This window comes from Pseudophryne corroboree, chromosome 4, assembly GCF_028390025.1.
Source record: "Pseudophryne corroboree isolate aPseCor3 chromosome 4, aPseCor3.hap2, whole genome shotgun sequence".
NCBI classification, from domain to species: domain Eukaryota; kingdom Metazoa; phylum Chordata; class Amphibia; order Anura; family Myobatrachidae; genus Pseudophryne; species Pseudophryne corroboree.
Genome location: NC_086447.1, coordinates 181,969,201 through 181,986,126, shown reverse-complemented (window position 1 = coordinate 181,986,126; position 16,926 = coordinate 181,969,201). Strand labels below are relative to the sequence as shown.

Sequence of the window (16,926 nt, the reverse complement as noted above, 5' to 3'; positions counted from 1 at the left end):
AAGGACGCTACTACTACTGGGGGGGGGGCATTACGTATAAGGACGCTACTATTACTGGGGGGGCATTACGTATAAGGAAGCTACTACTACTTGGGGGCATTATGTATAAGGACGCTACTACTACTGGGGGGGCATTACGTATAAGAACGCTACTACTACTAGGGGGGGAGTTACTTATAAAGACGCTTCTGCTACTGGGGGTGCACTACGTATTAGGACGCTGCTGCTACTACTACTGGGGGGGCATTACAGATAAGGATGCTTCTACTACTGGGGGAGCATTATGTATAAGGATACTACTACTACTGGGGTGCATAACATATAAGGACGCTACTACTACGGGTGGGACATTATGTATAAGATTAATAAGATTGTGCTACTGTGTGGCATAATTTTAAATGGGGGTACTATAGTGTGGCCATGCCCCTTACTTGTGAGACCACATACCTTTTCCCGGCGTGCACTGACCCTTTGTTGAATATGGGAGGGCGCAAATTTATAGTTTGCAGGGGGGCGCCGAACACCCTAGCACCGGCCCTGCCTGTCCCTCTTGTTTGTCCCTAACTATTCACCTGGAAAATACCCAGTCACAAATGCCCCACTTCTTCCTCCTCTTACTGAGAAGATACAGGTCACCCTTTCCCGCGGATTCCATTTCTCGCAGCAGCAGTGCTGCCATAGGATGAACCGCTGGTAGTACAGCTGACTCTGCAGATTGTCTCCTTGTTTCTAATAATAACTTTCTCTCTTGCAGTGAACTGTACCTCACTGGAAACTTCTTGCAGTGCTCTGGGGCAGTGGCTCTTATTACGGCTATTGCGGAATACGCTCAGGGACTGTCTGCAGTACAGTCAGCTGAGGAGACAACAAGCTTAGCCCATCAGATTCTAGAAGGTACATGGCAAGATTCCTTTCCCTCACCCAGAGTGAAGCACGCCCTCTGTGTTTTATTACAATTGAGAGATAATATTTTTGTATTATCAGTTGTTTTTTTAAGAGGCTATAAAGTGGTCTGTGTGCAAATCACTGCAGAAGTATTGTCTCTGAGAGAATGGCTGCAGAGGCACTTCCTGTTTAACAAACACTTCCTATTAGGGATGGCCACTGTTAATACCTCCATCGGTTGTTACCATCAATGGCAATTGTGACACAAACCATTGATGGCAGGTAACTATTCTGTGCACTGCTATCATGGTTTTACCAACGTTGTCGATGCACATGCGCGGATTCTGGCTTCTGTGTGAGAGCCGTGGGTGGGGCTGAGCTGTGACTGACAGCTCAGCCTGTGAAAGAGGCGGGACATCCCATTCCTTGCTCTTACACACAGTTTAATATGAGTTGGAGGCGCAGGGCTGCTGGCTGACAGCCTACCAGCCCTGTTTAGCAATAGCAGCCTTGAAAATGACAGGAAAAAATACTATCGGGCATACAGCTACCATCATTGGTTATATTCAACAACTGCCAAAAACCATTGATAATTTTGAATCATCAATAATCGATGGCCATCACTCCTTTCTGCATGACACAGTGGATGGCAAAGATGCAACATCCGCCAACATACAGCATACATTTACAAGAACTGTACAGTACAGGCTTATTAGATGTTGGACCCAGGTTTTGTTTTTTTATTTTTTTGCATTTTCTGATGAATGACAATAACATACAGTGCATACTTGCCTACCTGACCCTCTCCATGAGGGAGAAAATGCTCTGTTCCTGGACTTTTCTGGTAATGTATGATTGCCATCACCTGTGGTGAGCTAGTTAATTGGTAAGAAAGGTGTTTCACCACAGGTGATGGCAATCATACATATACATTACCAGTAAAGTCCAGGAACAGAGTATTTTCTCCCTCATGGAGAGGGTCAGGTAGGCAAGTATGATACAGTGCATCCGGAAAGTATTCACAGCTCTTCACTTTTTCCACATTTTATGTTACAGCCTTATTCCAAAATGGAATAAATACATTTTTTCCCTCAAAATTCTACAGCCAATACCCCATAATGACAAAATGAAAAAAGTTTTTTTGACATTTTTGCAAATTTAAGAAATCACATGTACATAAGTATTCACAGCCTTTGCCATGAAGCTCAATATTGAGCTCAGGTGCATCCTGTCTCCACTGATCATCTTTGAGATGTTACTACAGCTTAATTGGAGTCCACTTGTGGTAAATTCAGTTGAATGGACATGGGGGGTAATTCCAAGTTGATCGCAGCAGGAAATTTTTTAGCAATTGGGCAAAACCATGTGCACTGCAGGGGGGGCAGATATAACATTTGCAGAGAGAGTTAGATTTGGGTGTGGTGTGTTCAATCTGCAATCTAAATTGCAGTGTAAAAATAAAGCAGCCAGTATTGACCCTGCACAGAAATAAAATAACCCACCCAAATCTAACTCTCTCTGCAACTGTTATATCTGCCACACCTGCAGTGCACATGGTTTTGCCCAATTGCTAACTTTCTTGCTGCTGCGATCAACTCAATGATTTGGAAAGGCACACAGCTGTCTATATAAGGATGGAGAGGGTGACCTTCCGGCGCCCCGCCGGCTTGCTCTTATCAAATAACTGGAGACGAGACTGGTAATTTTGTGCAAAGAATAAATGGTCACAGCTTTATTTCCACCTAATACCAAAAAACACACCATTGCAGGGTAAAAAAGGAGAGGAAGCGGTGCACGGCTCTCCCGCTGTTTAGAGAAACGACTGGGGCGTGCCTTACGCCGCCTTACCGGCGACAGCCACGCCTCCTCCCCGCCTGAGGCGTACCCGGCCCGCCCTTGCGGGCTGACGGACCACGCCCCCTGCGCTGGGGGACCAGCTACCATGCGCATAACACCCTACCACGGCGCGCAACCCGTATGGCCCCTGCCGCATTTAGCTGGAACCAGGCGTACGGCCTACTAATTGGTGACTTATGCGAGGCATTCTGACAATCCCCCCCTTACCATGCCTTGTGCACCGCTCCTTCCCCGCCACACAAGGTCCCAGCGACCTGCGGACCGAAGCCCCACCCTGCGCTACCACCGCAAACCCTCCAACGCATCCTGCAACGCATTGTTGAAGATATCGAGGCCTATGTCCGACAGGTGCACCCCGTCGTGCCTGTAAAACCCCTCACATCTCCCTGCAAGGTCATTGTGGTGTATAACGCTTCCCCCGTTGGCTGTGACCACTTTACCGATGGCCGCATTGACTTTCTTCCTGGCTCTGTCTATTCCGTGCCCTGACCTAGCCCCCCTCCAGGCTAGTCGCGGGATGATTTTTGACCAGACTATGCGCACGTTGCTCCACCGCCCTTTTATCCAGGCGATGTCCTCCCTGGCCTGCCTGAACAGGTCTAGCGACTTTGTTTTCCCGATCTCGTTTCCTCCAAGGTGCAACACCAAAACGTCGGGCTTTCCCAATGCCTGCTCGGCCTTGAGCCAGGCCTCCCTGGCCTGCTCCCCTACCATGCCCCTGTTGCCCAGCCAAAAAACTGCTGCCTCTTCTCGCCTCATCCCCAGCTGGCGCCCGCATGGCCTTTTTGCGGCCCGCGCCGCTGCCCAGAATATGTATGAATGGCCGAAGATCCAACACCGCTTCCCGGCGATCCCTGCGAAGAATAGAGGAAGCGGGGGGGGGGGGGGGGGGAGGTGTTAGGACAGTCGTCAATTCCCTTTATTGCGGCGGTGCCCTGGCCACCGGCCTGACGTAAGATTTGTAACTGTTTGACTTCCACCCCCCTTTCCCCTTTATCTCTTCGGCTGAGCATCCCTGGCTGGCGGCGGATGTCGCCGCGCCGATCCCAAATGAGTGGGTTCCGAACTTCCTCAGGTTCAAGCCTAACTCCTCGATGCACTTTTTAAATATGGCTGTGAACTGGAACCTGGTAAGTGCCGCCCGATCCACATGAATGAGGAAATTCTCGCCCCCTTTTGGCCTGACCTCCAAAAATGTTTGTACCGCCTCAATTGGACAGGCTGTTGTGTCCGGGTGCCTGCCCAACTGGACCCATCTTCCCTTACCTATCTGGTCTGTTTTTGACTTGTGAATTTTGCACAAGACCGCGCCCTGCGAGGCCACTACGTTTTTTACCAACAGGCCTGTTCCGGCGGCCATTTTTGACTGCGCTACTAGCTCCCCAACCCTAAATGCTCCGCTAAACGCCATGATAAACGCTGCTTTAAACAGTTTTTCCTCGTACTCTCCGTTACATACTTTCGCCACCATGTGAATAATGCTCTTAAGCCTCTCTATGGTTACTGGCTCCCGGGAGTCCGGTCTCCGTATCTCCGCTCTGGCCCATCCCTTCATCACTGTGCGCACTACGAATGCCTTAGTTAGGTCCTCTTTCCCTAGCAACTTTGAAAAGAAAGATACCCCTGCCAGCCTGGTGTTTGCCACTGCCCTTGATGCTCCCTCCTCCTTACTCTTGCCTAAGAATTCCAACAATTGCTGCAGGGGCGTCTGGCCCTCTGAGCTTACATTCCCCTGGAACTGCTGCCATTTCTCCCATGCTGCCACGTACGCTTTCCAGGTCTTTGGCGCCAGGGACCTTTCCACCAGCTCGTTCAAACAGGCTCGGCTATCTGCCAAAGATGAGAAGGGCATGTTAAACCTTGGCCCCGCGTGAACGGCGCTGCTGCCCTAAACAGTAAACACCTCCCATTTCTGACGTGACAGCGCGTCCGCGATAACGTTCTCGACTCCTGGTACATGCTTTGCCCTGAATGTGATGTTGTGCCTCAAGCATGCCGCTACCAACCACCTCAGGTCCTCAGCAACCTAATCACCGGTGCGGACGAGGCAGAATGGCTGTTTATGGCCTGTACCACGCCCATATTGTCGCACCAAAACTGTATGAACTTATTCTCTAGCCTGCGGCCCCAAACCTCTACGGCTACCACTATAGGAAACAACTCCAAAGCTGCCAAGTTCTTAGTCAAACCGCTGTCCTTCCACCTTTGCGGCCATTCTTCTGCGCACCACTCTCCCTGCAAGTACGCTCCGAAGCCTATGGCTCCTGCTGCGTCTGTGAACAGCTGCAGTGCATGGTTTGGCGATATCTTGCTCGGCCACATGCGCACCCCATTAAACTGTTTCACGAAATCCTGCCATACTAACAAATCTTCCTTCAATTCCCTGCTGATGCTGATGAAGTGATGTTTCTTCCTCACTCCCGCTGTTGCCCTTTCCATACGTCGCTTGAAAATCCGCCCCATAGGGATTACGCGACAAGCAAAATTCAGCGACCCTAGCAATGACTGCAACTGGCCCAAGGTAACTGACTTTGCTTGGGCGCATGCACTGATCTCTCGCTCCAACTTTTCGATTTTTTCTGTTGGCAACCGGCACTCCATCTTCTCTGTGTCGATCTCTATACCTAGGTAAGAGATGACCTGTTTTGGGCCCTCAGTTTTCTCCCCCGCGATGGGGACTCCGAACTCATTCAGCATCTTTGTAAGCTCTTGCAGCAACTGCGCGCAATGCCCAGACTGAGCTGGACCTGCCAGCAAGAATTCGTACAGGTAGTGCGCCACTGCCCTACAGCCTGTCCGTGCTTTCAAGCACCAGTGCAAGAAGGACCTGAAAATTTCGAATAACGCGCAAGATATTGCGCATCCCAAAGGCAAACATTTGTCTATGAAATATTGGCCCTGAAACTGGAAACCCATAAGGTAAAAACTGTCCGGATGCAGGGGGAGTAGCCTGAACGCTGACTCGATGTCCAGCTTCGCCAACAAGGCCCCTTTCCCTTGCCTCCTAACTATTTTTATCGCATGGTCAAACGACTGATATTGCACCGAGCACTGTTCCACGTCCAGGGCATCATTAACTGATGCCCCCTCCGGGAAAGATAGGTGTTGAATAAGTCTGAATTTTCCCGGTGCTTTCTTGGGAACTAACCCCAGCGGTGACACTACCAAATTTTCTATTGGGGGGGCCGCGAATGGCCCGGCCATCCTGCCCATCTCTAAATCTTTTCCAATTTTCTGTTGCGCCACCTGCGGCTGCTCCCTGATGGAATGAAGGTTCCTATTGCGGTTGCCCGGAAGGACGTCCCATTTTATTGGGATCTTGAACCCTACTCTAAAACCCTCCTGCAACCGCTGGGCTTCTAAACGCTTGGGGTACCTGGCTAGCCATGCCTGCATACCCTCCAGCCTCACTGGGCTACTTGCTTTTGACAGGCACAAGCGCTCCGGATACCTTTTCCCCTCTCTCTCACTGTCTGCCTTTTTTTCTAAAGCAGTCTTTTGCCGGGTGACTTCCGCTGCAGTGCGTGCATGCGTGCTTGAATTTGCAAAAAAGCCCGTGTGCATCGGGTATCATTGAAGGCGCAGCATTTGAGCATATCCTGTCTATGAGTGCTAGGCCTCCCTGTCCCCTGCCTTTGCGCTGTCGCTTCTTTATCGCTAGCCCCTCTTGCCTGCGCCTTGAGCCACAGCTCGATATCCTTTGTCCCAAACTTGATGGGTTGCTGCCCTTGCGCTCTTAACCTGAAGGACTCGTCGTATCTGCGCCACACAGTTCCCCCATAATCCTTGTACACTGAATAAACAAGATTGATGTATTTCATCATGTTCATTGCCATATTTGGGTAAGCTTCTACGTAGCAACCAGAGTATGCGAACATCCCGGTCATCCAATTGTCAATTGTCTTGTAGGATTCCCCACACCCTACTCCCTTCTCGATGCCCCTCTCCTTGTCCCTGAGACCTTCCTCTGTAAGGGAGCATATGTCGATGAAATCCCCCTTCACAATTTCCTTCCTAATTTCTTTAGGCAAATGCCCTGCCAATGCGCCTAGCTCGTGATCCAGTGCGCCTCCCTGCTGTTAGAAAACTGGCTTAGCTGCTCCGGTCTGACCTAGCTTACTCCACGCTGTATCTGTCCCTGGGGCTGACAACTTTTTCTTCTTGTGATTGGCCCTGGCCAACCGCAGTTGCTCTTTCAATACCTTGCATGACTCGTCGTCATCTGACTCGGACGCGCTGTTATTGCCCCGCTTGCCCGCCTGATTATCTGCGGCGCTGTTACCCTCCCTTTGTGTGTTCGCTACCTCGTTTAAGGTGGCCCCCCCGCCATTTGTGCTGCTCGCGCTGTTTTGGTGCAACCCCTGGCTCTGCCCCTTTTCAGTACAACCCCTCACACTTTGTGTATTGCTATTATACAACGGCATAACATTCACATTCTGCATATTAAACACATGGTTCATCTCACTGTTCCTGAGTGATGCTGTGGAGACGTCTTCTCTGGCCGGGCTGGTCACGGCACCGGCCTCCGCTGTATTCTTCTCCACCGCTCTTGCCTCTTATGTGTGGGGAAAATGGAGCTATTAACTCCCTCCCCCCCCGGCTGCTGCTTTTATCTGCATCTCCCCCCTCGCCCCCTCCCGCCTCTGGGCCGCACCTTTTACTGTCCCAGGGCTCCCTGCAGGTGATGAAAAGGGGAGGGGGTCCCGCCGCCCTGCGGCAAACCCCCCCCTCCCCCAGCGTTCACGCCTTCGGGCCGCCCAGCACCCCTCCTCCTTATCCCGCTGCGGCGCCATTGCTGCCCCCTTCGCCCCTGTAAGTTCCCACACTTAACAGTGCATGTCTGAGCATAAACCAAGAATGAAGTCAAAGGAATTGCCTGTATACCTCCGAGGCAGGATTGTCTCGAGGCACAAATCTGGGAAAGGGTGCAGAAAAATATCTGCTGCTTTGAAGGTCCCAATGAGTACACTGGCCTCCATCATCCGTAAATGGAAGAAGTTCGGAACCACTAGGACTCTTCCTAGAGCTGGCCGGCCGTCTAAACTGAGCGATCGGGGAGACGGGTCCTAGTGAGGGAGGTCACCAAGAACCCGATAGTCACTCTGTCAGAGCTACAGCATTTTTCTCTTGGAGAGAGGAGAACCTTCCAGAAAGACAACCATCTCTGCAGCAATCCACCAATCAGGCCTGTAAGGTAGAGTGGCCAGACAGAAGACACTCCTTAGTAAAGCACATGGCAGCCCACCTGGAGTTTGCCAAAATGCACCTGAAGGACTCTCAGACCATGAGAAACAAAGTTCTCTGGTCTGATGAGACACAGATTGAACTCTTTGGTGTGAATGCCAGGCGTCATGTTTTCAGTGGCAGGAACTGGAATACGAGTCAGGATATAGGGAAAGATGAATGCAGCAATGTGCAGAGATATCCTGGATGAAAACCTGCTCCAGAGCGCTCTTGACCTCAGACTGGGGTAACAGTTCATCTTTCAGCAGGACAACGACCCTAACCACACAGCCAAGATATCAAAGGAGTGGCTTCAGGACAACTCTGTGAATGTCCTTGAGTGGCCCAGCCAGAGCCCAGACTTGAATCCGATTGAACATCTCTGGAGAGATCTGAAAATGGCTGTGCACTCACTGACATTTCCTATCCAACCTGATGGAGCTTGAGAGGTGTTGCAAAGAGGAATGGGTGAAACTGCCCAAAGATAGGTGTGCCAAGCTTGTGGCATCATATTCAAAAAGACTTGAGGCTGTAATTGCTGCCAAAGGTTCGTCAACAAAGTATTGAGCAAAGGCTGTGAATACTTATGTACATGTGATTTCTTAGTTTTTTATTTTTAATAAATTTGCAAAAATCTAAAAAATTTTTTTTTCACATTGTCATTATGGGGTATTGTGTGTAGAATTTTGAGGGGAAAAAATGAATTTATTCCATTTTGGAATAAGGCTGTAACATAACAAAATGTGGAAAAAGTGAAGCGCTGTGAATACTTTCCGGATGCACTGTATATGTCCTATTAAGGTGTGTTATGGCAGTGGTAGGCTAGAATTGTGCAAACTGCTGTGGACTATTTATTCTTAAACAGTTAGGAGAAGACATCAGCTCACATAGGGGCATATGTACTAAGCCTTGAAGAGCGATAAAGTGGAGAGAGATAAAGTACCAACCAATCCGCTCCTTATTGTCATTTTTCAAACACAGCCTGTAACATGGCAGTTAGCTGATTGGCTGGCACTTTATATCTCTCCACTATATCACTCCAAGGTATGTACATCTTCCACACAGACAAATCAGCTCACGTGCTAGTGCGTTAATGATGTTTGAACAAAAACGTATTACTTTGAAAATTTTACTTTGTTATGATACATTTCATTTTGCAGATAAATAGTGCACTGTAGTGCATCGTGTTGTAGTTAGCAGCCCAATGGGCCTAATTCAGAGTTGATCACAGCAGCAAATTTGTTAGCAGTTGGGCAAAACCATGGGGGTAATTCTGAGTTGATCGCAGCAGGAATTTTTTTAGCAGTTGGGCAAAACCATGTGCACTGCAGGGGTGGCAGATATAACCAGGGCCGGATTAAGCCTTGGGGGTGCCCGGGGCACTTAAGACAAGGGGGCCCCGGTGGAAGGCGGGGGAGTGTATTTTAGATTGTGCATACTCCCCAACATGACCCATTCCAGGAGGGATAAAATGCTTTTTTCCTGGACTTCCTTCTTAATATATGATTGCTGTCACCTGTGTTGAACAATTTCATAGATATGAATGGTTTTTCAACACAGGTGATTGCAATCATAACTTAATATAGCATGTTATCCCTCCAGGACTGAATCATGTTAGGAATGGATGTGTGGATAGTGTATATTAAATTTAATCCAATGGGGTATATTAGATTTAAACTAATAGTTGAATAATGCCAGGTTACATAGGACCAGTGGTGCAAGTGGGCGGGTACGGGTGGGTACGGCGTACCCGTAAGAATTTAGCCGTGGGTACGCCGTACCCACACCGACGGGCCGCCGCTCCTCTTCCTTCCCTCCCTCCCCCACGCCGCACCGCCGCACACGCCTCTGATGTGAGGGCAGGAGAGTGCAGCCTGCGCCTCTCGTTCCCCTCAGTCTCCGGTGGGTGTTTCAGTTTACTTCAGCGCCGATCCGTGAGCCAATCAGAGCTCGCACCCGCGAGCTCTGATTGGCTCACGGATCGGCGCTGAATTAAACTGAGACACCCGCCGAAGACTGAGGGGAACGAGAGGCGCAGGCTGCACTCTCCTTCCCTCACATGACAGACAGGAGGACAGCGACGGCAGCGGTGAGTAGGGGAGGGGGGCATGTTATACCTGGCACTGGGGGGGCATGTATACCTGGCACTGGGGGCATATCTGGCACAGGGGGGCATATATACCTGGCACTGGGGGCATATCTGGCACAGGGGGGCATATATACCTGGCACTGGGGGATATCTGGCACAGGGGGGCATGTATACCTGGCACTGGGGGCATATCTGGCACAGGGGGGCATATATACCTGGCACTGGGGGCATATCTGGCACAGGGGGGCATATATACCTGGCACTGGGGGATATCTGGCACAGGGGGGCATGTATACCTGGCACTGGGGGCATATCTGGCACAGGGAGGCATATATACCTGGCACTGGGGGATATCTGGCACAGGGGGGCATGTATACCTGGCACTGGGGGATATCTGGCACTGGGGGGGCATGTTATACCTGGCACTGGGGGATATCTGGCACTGGGGGGGCATGTTATACCTGGCACTGGGGGATATCTGGCACTGGGGGGGCATGTATACCTGGCACTGGGGGATATCTGGCACTGGGGGGGCATGTATACCTGGCACTGGGGGATATCTGGCACTGGGGGGGCATGTATACCTGGCACTGGGGGATATCTGGCACTGGGGGCATATCTAGCACAGGGGGGCATATATACCTGGCACTGGGGGATATCTGGCACTGGGGGCATATCTGGCACTGTAGGGGCATTTCTGTATCTGGCACGGGGGGCAATGTATATCTGACACAGTGGGGGCATTTGTGTATCTAGCACTGTGGGGCAATGTGTATCTGACACTGTGAGGCAATGTATGGCACTCTGGGGGCATTTCTGTATCTGGCACTGTGGGGCAATGTGTATCTGGCACTGTGGGGCAATGTGCATCTGGCACTGTGGGGCAATTTGCATCTGGCACTGTGGGGCAATGTGTATCTGGCACTCTGGGGACATTTGTGTATCTGGCACTGTGGGGCAATGTGTATCTGGCACTGTGGGGCAATGTGTATCTGGCACTCTGGGGACATTTGTGTATCTGGCACTGTGGGGCAATGTGCATCTGGCACTGTGGGGCAATGTGTATCTGGCACTGTGAGGCAATGTGTATCTGACACTCTGGGGACATTTGTGTATCTGGCACTCTGGGGACATTTGTGTATCTGGCACTGTGGGGCAATGTGTATCTGGCACTGTGGGGTTATATGTATCTGGCACTGTGGGGCAATGTATATCTAGCACTGTGGTGCAACGTGTATCTGACACTATTGGGGTCATACGTGTATCTGCCCCTCCCCCATATGTGTATCACGCCCCCATTTTCATTGGCCACGCCCCATGTGGCATTTGGCCACACCCATTTTTTTGCGCGCGCGCCTTCGGCGCGCGCACACAGTACCCGTAAGACATTTTTTCTACTTGCACCACTGCATAGGACCCAGACACCCAGGCAGGGAGGAGGAGAAGATGGGATCTCTGTGTCACTTACAGCTCTCTCCACCCTCCTATCTCTCCTCTGGTCGGAAAGCTTAATCGGTAGCTCATAAAACCTGATACTCTGCCTGCAATGCATACTGCCCTCCTTGCAATCTGGCTGTCTGGTTCTGCTACTGCGTGAGAGGGAAAGCTAGCGATTTCTGTGTGCTCTGTCTGGGGGGGCCCTTAACAAAGGGGGGCCTGGGGTACTGTATGCCCTGTGACCCCCCCTTAATCTGGCTATGGATATAACATGTGCAGAGATAGTTAGATTTGGGTGTGGTGTGTTCAATCTGCAATCTAAATTGCAGTGTAAAAATAAAGCAGCCAGTATTTACCCTGCACAGAAACAAAATAACCCACCCAAATCTAACTCTCTCTGCAAATGTTATATCTGCCTCCCCTACAGTGCACATGGTTTTGCCCAACTGCTAAAAAATGTCCTGCTGCGATCAACTTGGAATTACCCCCCATGTGCACTGCAGGGGGCCAGATATAACATGTGCAGAGAGAGTTAGATTTGGGTGTGGTGTGTTCAAACTGAAATCTTAATTGCAGTGTAAAAATAAAGCAGCCAGTATTTACCCTGCACAGAAACAAAATAACCCACCCAAATCTAACTCTCTCTGCAAATGTTATATCTACCCTCCCCCCCTCACTCTGAATTAGGCCCAGTGACAAAAAGTATCCAGTCTATAGAGCTACACTAAAAAGGTCTACAGTCAATAGGTCTACCACTAATGGTAGACATGCATTAGGTCGACAGGGTCAAATGGTCGACAGTTCAAAAGGTCAACATGGCAATGGTAGACACACATATGATCGACACAATGTTTTTTTCTTCTTTGCTTTTTTCAACTCTCTCATAGTTTACCATCCACGTGGACTACGACTGGGAATAATAACCTGTGTTCAGCGGTAGTTGAGCGAGGCACCTTGCTCGAAGCATGGCGAGACATGTGAGGGGACGTGGTACACTAATGGGGCTTGTTTGTGGCAGAAAAGTGACAAAACACCCCCCAAAACGTTTTTATTGTGTCGACTATTTCCATGTTGACCTTTTGACCCCATCAACTTTTTCTTCTGTCTACCTTTTGTATGTCGACCTTTTTACCCTGTCGACTAAATGCATGTCTCCCATTAACCCGCTGACCCGCTCTGTCAGTCCCTCCATTGGTTACCGGTATTCTACCGTATTAAATATAAAATACTTTTACTGACATACAAGGCTATTAACCAAACTACACCAACGTACATCACTTCACTCATCTCAAAATATCTCCCTACCGGACCTCTCCGCTCTGCACAAGACCTGCGTCTCTCATCTACACGCATTACTTGTTCACACTCAAAATTACAGGACTTTATCCGGGCTCCACCCACTCTGTGGAATGCCCTCCCAGGCACAATAAGACTCGCCTCTAGTCTCCAAACCTTTAAACGTTCCCTGAAAACTCACCTCTTCAGACAAGCCTATCAAATTCCAGACCCACCCACATAACCTTCAGTGCTTCCCTATCTAATTACATCCTCTCTGTACAGTACACATAACATCACATATCTTGTCATTCTTTACTCTCACACCCTCCTGACACTTGGCCAACATTGCTGGGTGATCATATCATATAACCCATTAAGAACCTAGCAATCTGGTGGACCATTATGCAATAGGTAGCATCTATCCTTGTGTATCAATGCCTATTTCCCTATAGATTGTAAGCTTGCGAGCAGGGCCTTCCTACCTTTATGTCTGTCTGTTTTTACCCAGTTTTGTTCTATTACTGTTCTAATTGAAAAGTGCAACGGAATATGCTGTGCTATATAAGAAACTGTTAAAAAATAATAATAATAATAATAATAATAATAATACATTATAATCCACACCCTTGACAAAAGTAGGTCAAAACAATTACACAATTCGTTACACTTACACTTAACGGTAATTTTGTCCTGGTTCCCTTGGGCAGCACAAGACCAAGTTGGCATCCACACAGCGGTCTCTGGGCAGCCAAGCACCACAGATGGATCTGCAGTACCAGCTGCCAGAAGTATTGAAAAGAGAAGTAGCAAAAAAAAGGGTACGTTTCTTTCACACTGTCGTGTCCTACAGTGCTGTGTCTAGGAGCAGATTTGCTCCTTTTAGATTTGCTTCTAATTGTAAATTAAACCCTATGGGTGGTATTCAAATTTTATATCACGCCCAATCTCCTTTCTAAAGTGATCCCAGTTATCGCACATATTGCGCCCATAGTAATCAGGTTTAGCTGCGCAAAGGGTTGAGAGCCCTCGCTACCCCGGGGGGTAGCGAGCTGAAATGATTATACCACACCCATCAGCAGAAACAGAATGGGTGTGGAAGGGGGTGAAAAGAATTGAATACCGCCCTATGTGTACATGAATACCAATTTAATAAGAGTATTACTAAATAAAAATGTGAAATATTTAACAGACAGCACACACTTTCTGTCACGGTTTCATGAACAGTGTTACCTGCTTCAGGTGATGACTGGTGTCCAGCAGCTGCAACCGATGAGGCTGTATATAGCTATTTTGCACGGGACTTGGGTAGCAGTGAGAACTGCCATTGGTATATATTTCAGGTAATGAACGACCAAGTGGCTCTATTCTGGACTGGCTGCCGACTGAGGAATTATAGCTGAACTGGACTGGCTACCTGCTGCAGAATACAGCTGGACTGGACTGGCTACCGGCTGAAGAGACACTGCTGGACCGGACTGCCTAACGGCTGAAGAGATGCTGCTGGATCGGACTGGCTAGAGGAATACAGCTGGACTGGCTATCGGCTGAAGAGATGCTGCTAGACCGGACTGGTTACCAGCTGAGGAATACAGCTGAACTGGACTGGCTACCTGCTGAAGAGATGCTGCTGGACCGGACTGGCTACTGGCTGAGGAATACAGATGAACCATACTGGCTACTGGCTGAAGAGACGCTGCTGGACCAAACTGGCTACTGGCTGAAGTATACAGCTGAACCGGACTGGCTACCAGCTAAAGAGATGCTTCTGGACTGTACTAGTTACCGGCTGGGGAATACAGCAGAACCAGACTGGGTACACACTGAAGAGATACTGTTGGACTGTACTGGTTATTGGCTGAGGAATACAGCTGAACTGGACTGGCTACCGGCTGAAGAGATGATACTGGACCTGGTAACTGCACAGAAGAAAAAATGCAGGTTCACTTGTCACACATACAATGTAACTAGTTGCACAGGCCCAGAATGCTACAGCTAGACTTCCTTTAAACCCCTTGCTGGGCTGTGATTGGCTGTAGGGTAACTGGCAGGTTGGACTAAGACTTAGGTTGGTAAAGTGGTGATCAGATGGAAAACATGGAATGTTTGGAAACTAGTAGGCACAACAAACACTGGAGTCCCCGGGAACCCTGCAGAGGATCATCATAGGTTGCCAGATGCCGGAGCCCTCCTGTCAGTGGATCCTACGGACTGCACCTGAAGAGACACTGGTGAGTATTTAGGATGCCGACGCTGGTCGCGTGTCCTGACACTTTCTACTCTCTTATGTAATCAATAACTAATTTGGAATGAACAGTATTTCAGAATCAAAATAACATTTGAACTAAAGGGGCAATTTTTCTGAAACAAGACAAAATTAGGTTTGTATCCAGCTTTGCATAAGCCTCTGTCTGGGCCTCTCATACCCTTTTTCCACTGCTAAATCCCACGTTACTGCTGCTATAACCAGGGAGGAGCTCAATAGAAAAGGGTTAACCCCAGTCCAGTGACTAGGGAATACAAGTTATACAACCCCAGCTACATTGCAGGTTTGGTCCCGGGAAGGACCTGGGTCGTGGCGCAGTGTAAACAGGTTTGCAGCATAGGGAGAGCCGGTGCTAGGAGATGATGTCATCTCCAAGCGCCGGGCTGCTCACGTGTCCAGTGACATCACTGATGGGTCCAGCCGCTACTCTGAAAGGGGTCTATGCCAGGTTGCATCCAGGTTGGACCTGTATACAAAATCCCGGGTGCGTCCGTGCATTTTAGTGGAAAAGGGGTATAATTCTGTTGCCTGTTTCCCATGCTCCATGCTCACTTCTTCTTATTGTATAGTCTGTCCCTTTAATTCTATATGCTGCATTTGGTGTGTTATAGGATGCACCGTAAATTGTATACTTTGTTGCCCACATTCTTGGGCGCAATATTTATAAATCTGGCTGGCATAGGCGTGCGTACGGGGGGTGCCTGGTGCGCACAGGCACCCCCTTATGTCCCCCCCCCAGCACGTCACGCCGATCATCGCTGCCTGTGTGCTGCTGCAGTAGCACACTGATACAGTGATGATCGGATAACCTCCTCCTGGCTGCATCGCTCAGCGGTGCCCTAACAGCATTGATTCACCCCCTCCCGAGTCCCGCTGCGCTACCAACGCCCACCGGTCACACTCACACACAGCTGGCTGTCAGCTGTGCGGCTTCTTCCTGGATGGGTGGGCTGGCCGCACACAGCCCAGCCCACCCACCGCCACTGTCATAAGCCGACTGCCTCGCGGGTGTGAGTGTGACGTCAGCACATCACACCGCGCGCCCTCTCTCCCTTCCTTTCCGCCCTGGCTGAGTGGCTGCGCTCCCGCCCGTGCTAATTTCAAGTGGGTGCCCTGCTCTGCCGCCCGGCCCGGACGTTTTCGACCGCTAGAGGACTCGGAGAGGAGGACAGTAGTCGTCCCGGCCATCATCCTGCCTGAGCCTGCCTTTCAGAATGTGAGTGAGAGACTCACTCACTGTCTCTCAGTCTCTGTGTGCACCAGGGCACAGTTCAGGCCAGGCAGGGGTGTTGGTTGGGATAAAATTTGGCACAATAAAATAAAGGTTTATTATTACTATGTATGTATATGTATGTGTGTCTATCTATCTATCTATCTATCTATCTATCTATCTATCTATCTATCTATCTATCTATCTATCTATCTATCTCTCCATAAATAACTGGCACTCAGAGACAGCAAAATGATTCAAAAGCAATATGTAATATCTAGTGATGAGCGGGTTCGGTTCCTCGGAATCCGAACCCGCCCGAACTTCAGCTTTTTTTACACGGATCCGAGCGACTCGGATCTTCCCGCCTTGCTCGGTTAACCCGAGCGCGCCCGAACGTCATCATGACGCTGTCGGATTCTCGCGAGGCTCGGATTCTATCGCGAGACTCGGATTCTATATAAGGAGCCGCGCGTCGCCGCCATTTTACACGTGCATTGAGATTGATAGTGAGAGGACGTGGCTGGCGTCCTCTCCGTTTAGAGAAGAAATAGATAGGAGAGTGAGAGTGAGACAGTGACACTTCATTTACTGGAGCTTAGGAGGAGTACTCAGACAGAGAGTGCAGAATTTTGCTGATAGTATTAGTTAGTTATACTAGTGACAGAGTGAGACAGTGACACT

The 16,926-nt window shown here is 49.6% G+C and overlaps 1 protein-coding gene across 1 annotated transcript in view; it reads left to right on the top strand.

The window, feature by feature from the left end:
- The window catches only part of LOC134911229 (uncharacterized), a 107,916-nt gene that overhangs the window by 40,698 nt on the left and 50,292 nt on the right, over nt 1-16,926 (top strand). Inside the window, exons 6-7 of the mRNA XM_063919533.1 lie at nt 755-894; nt 13,477-13,587. Coding sequence (XP_063775603.1) covers nt 755-894; nt 13,477-13,587 — 251 coding nt within the window. The remainder of the gene's footprint in view (nt 1-754; nt 895-13,476; nt 13,588-16,926) is intronic.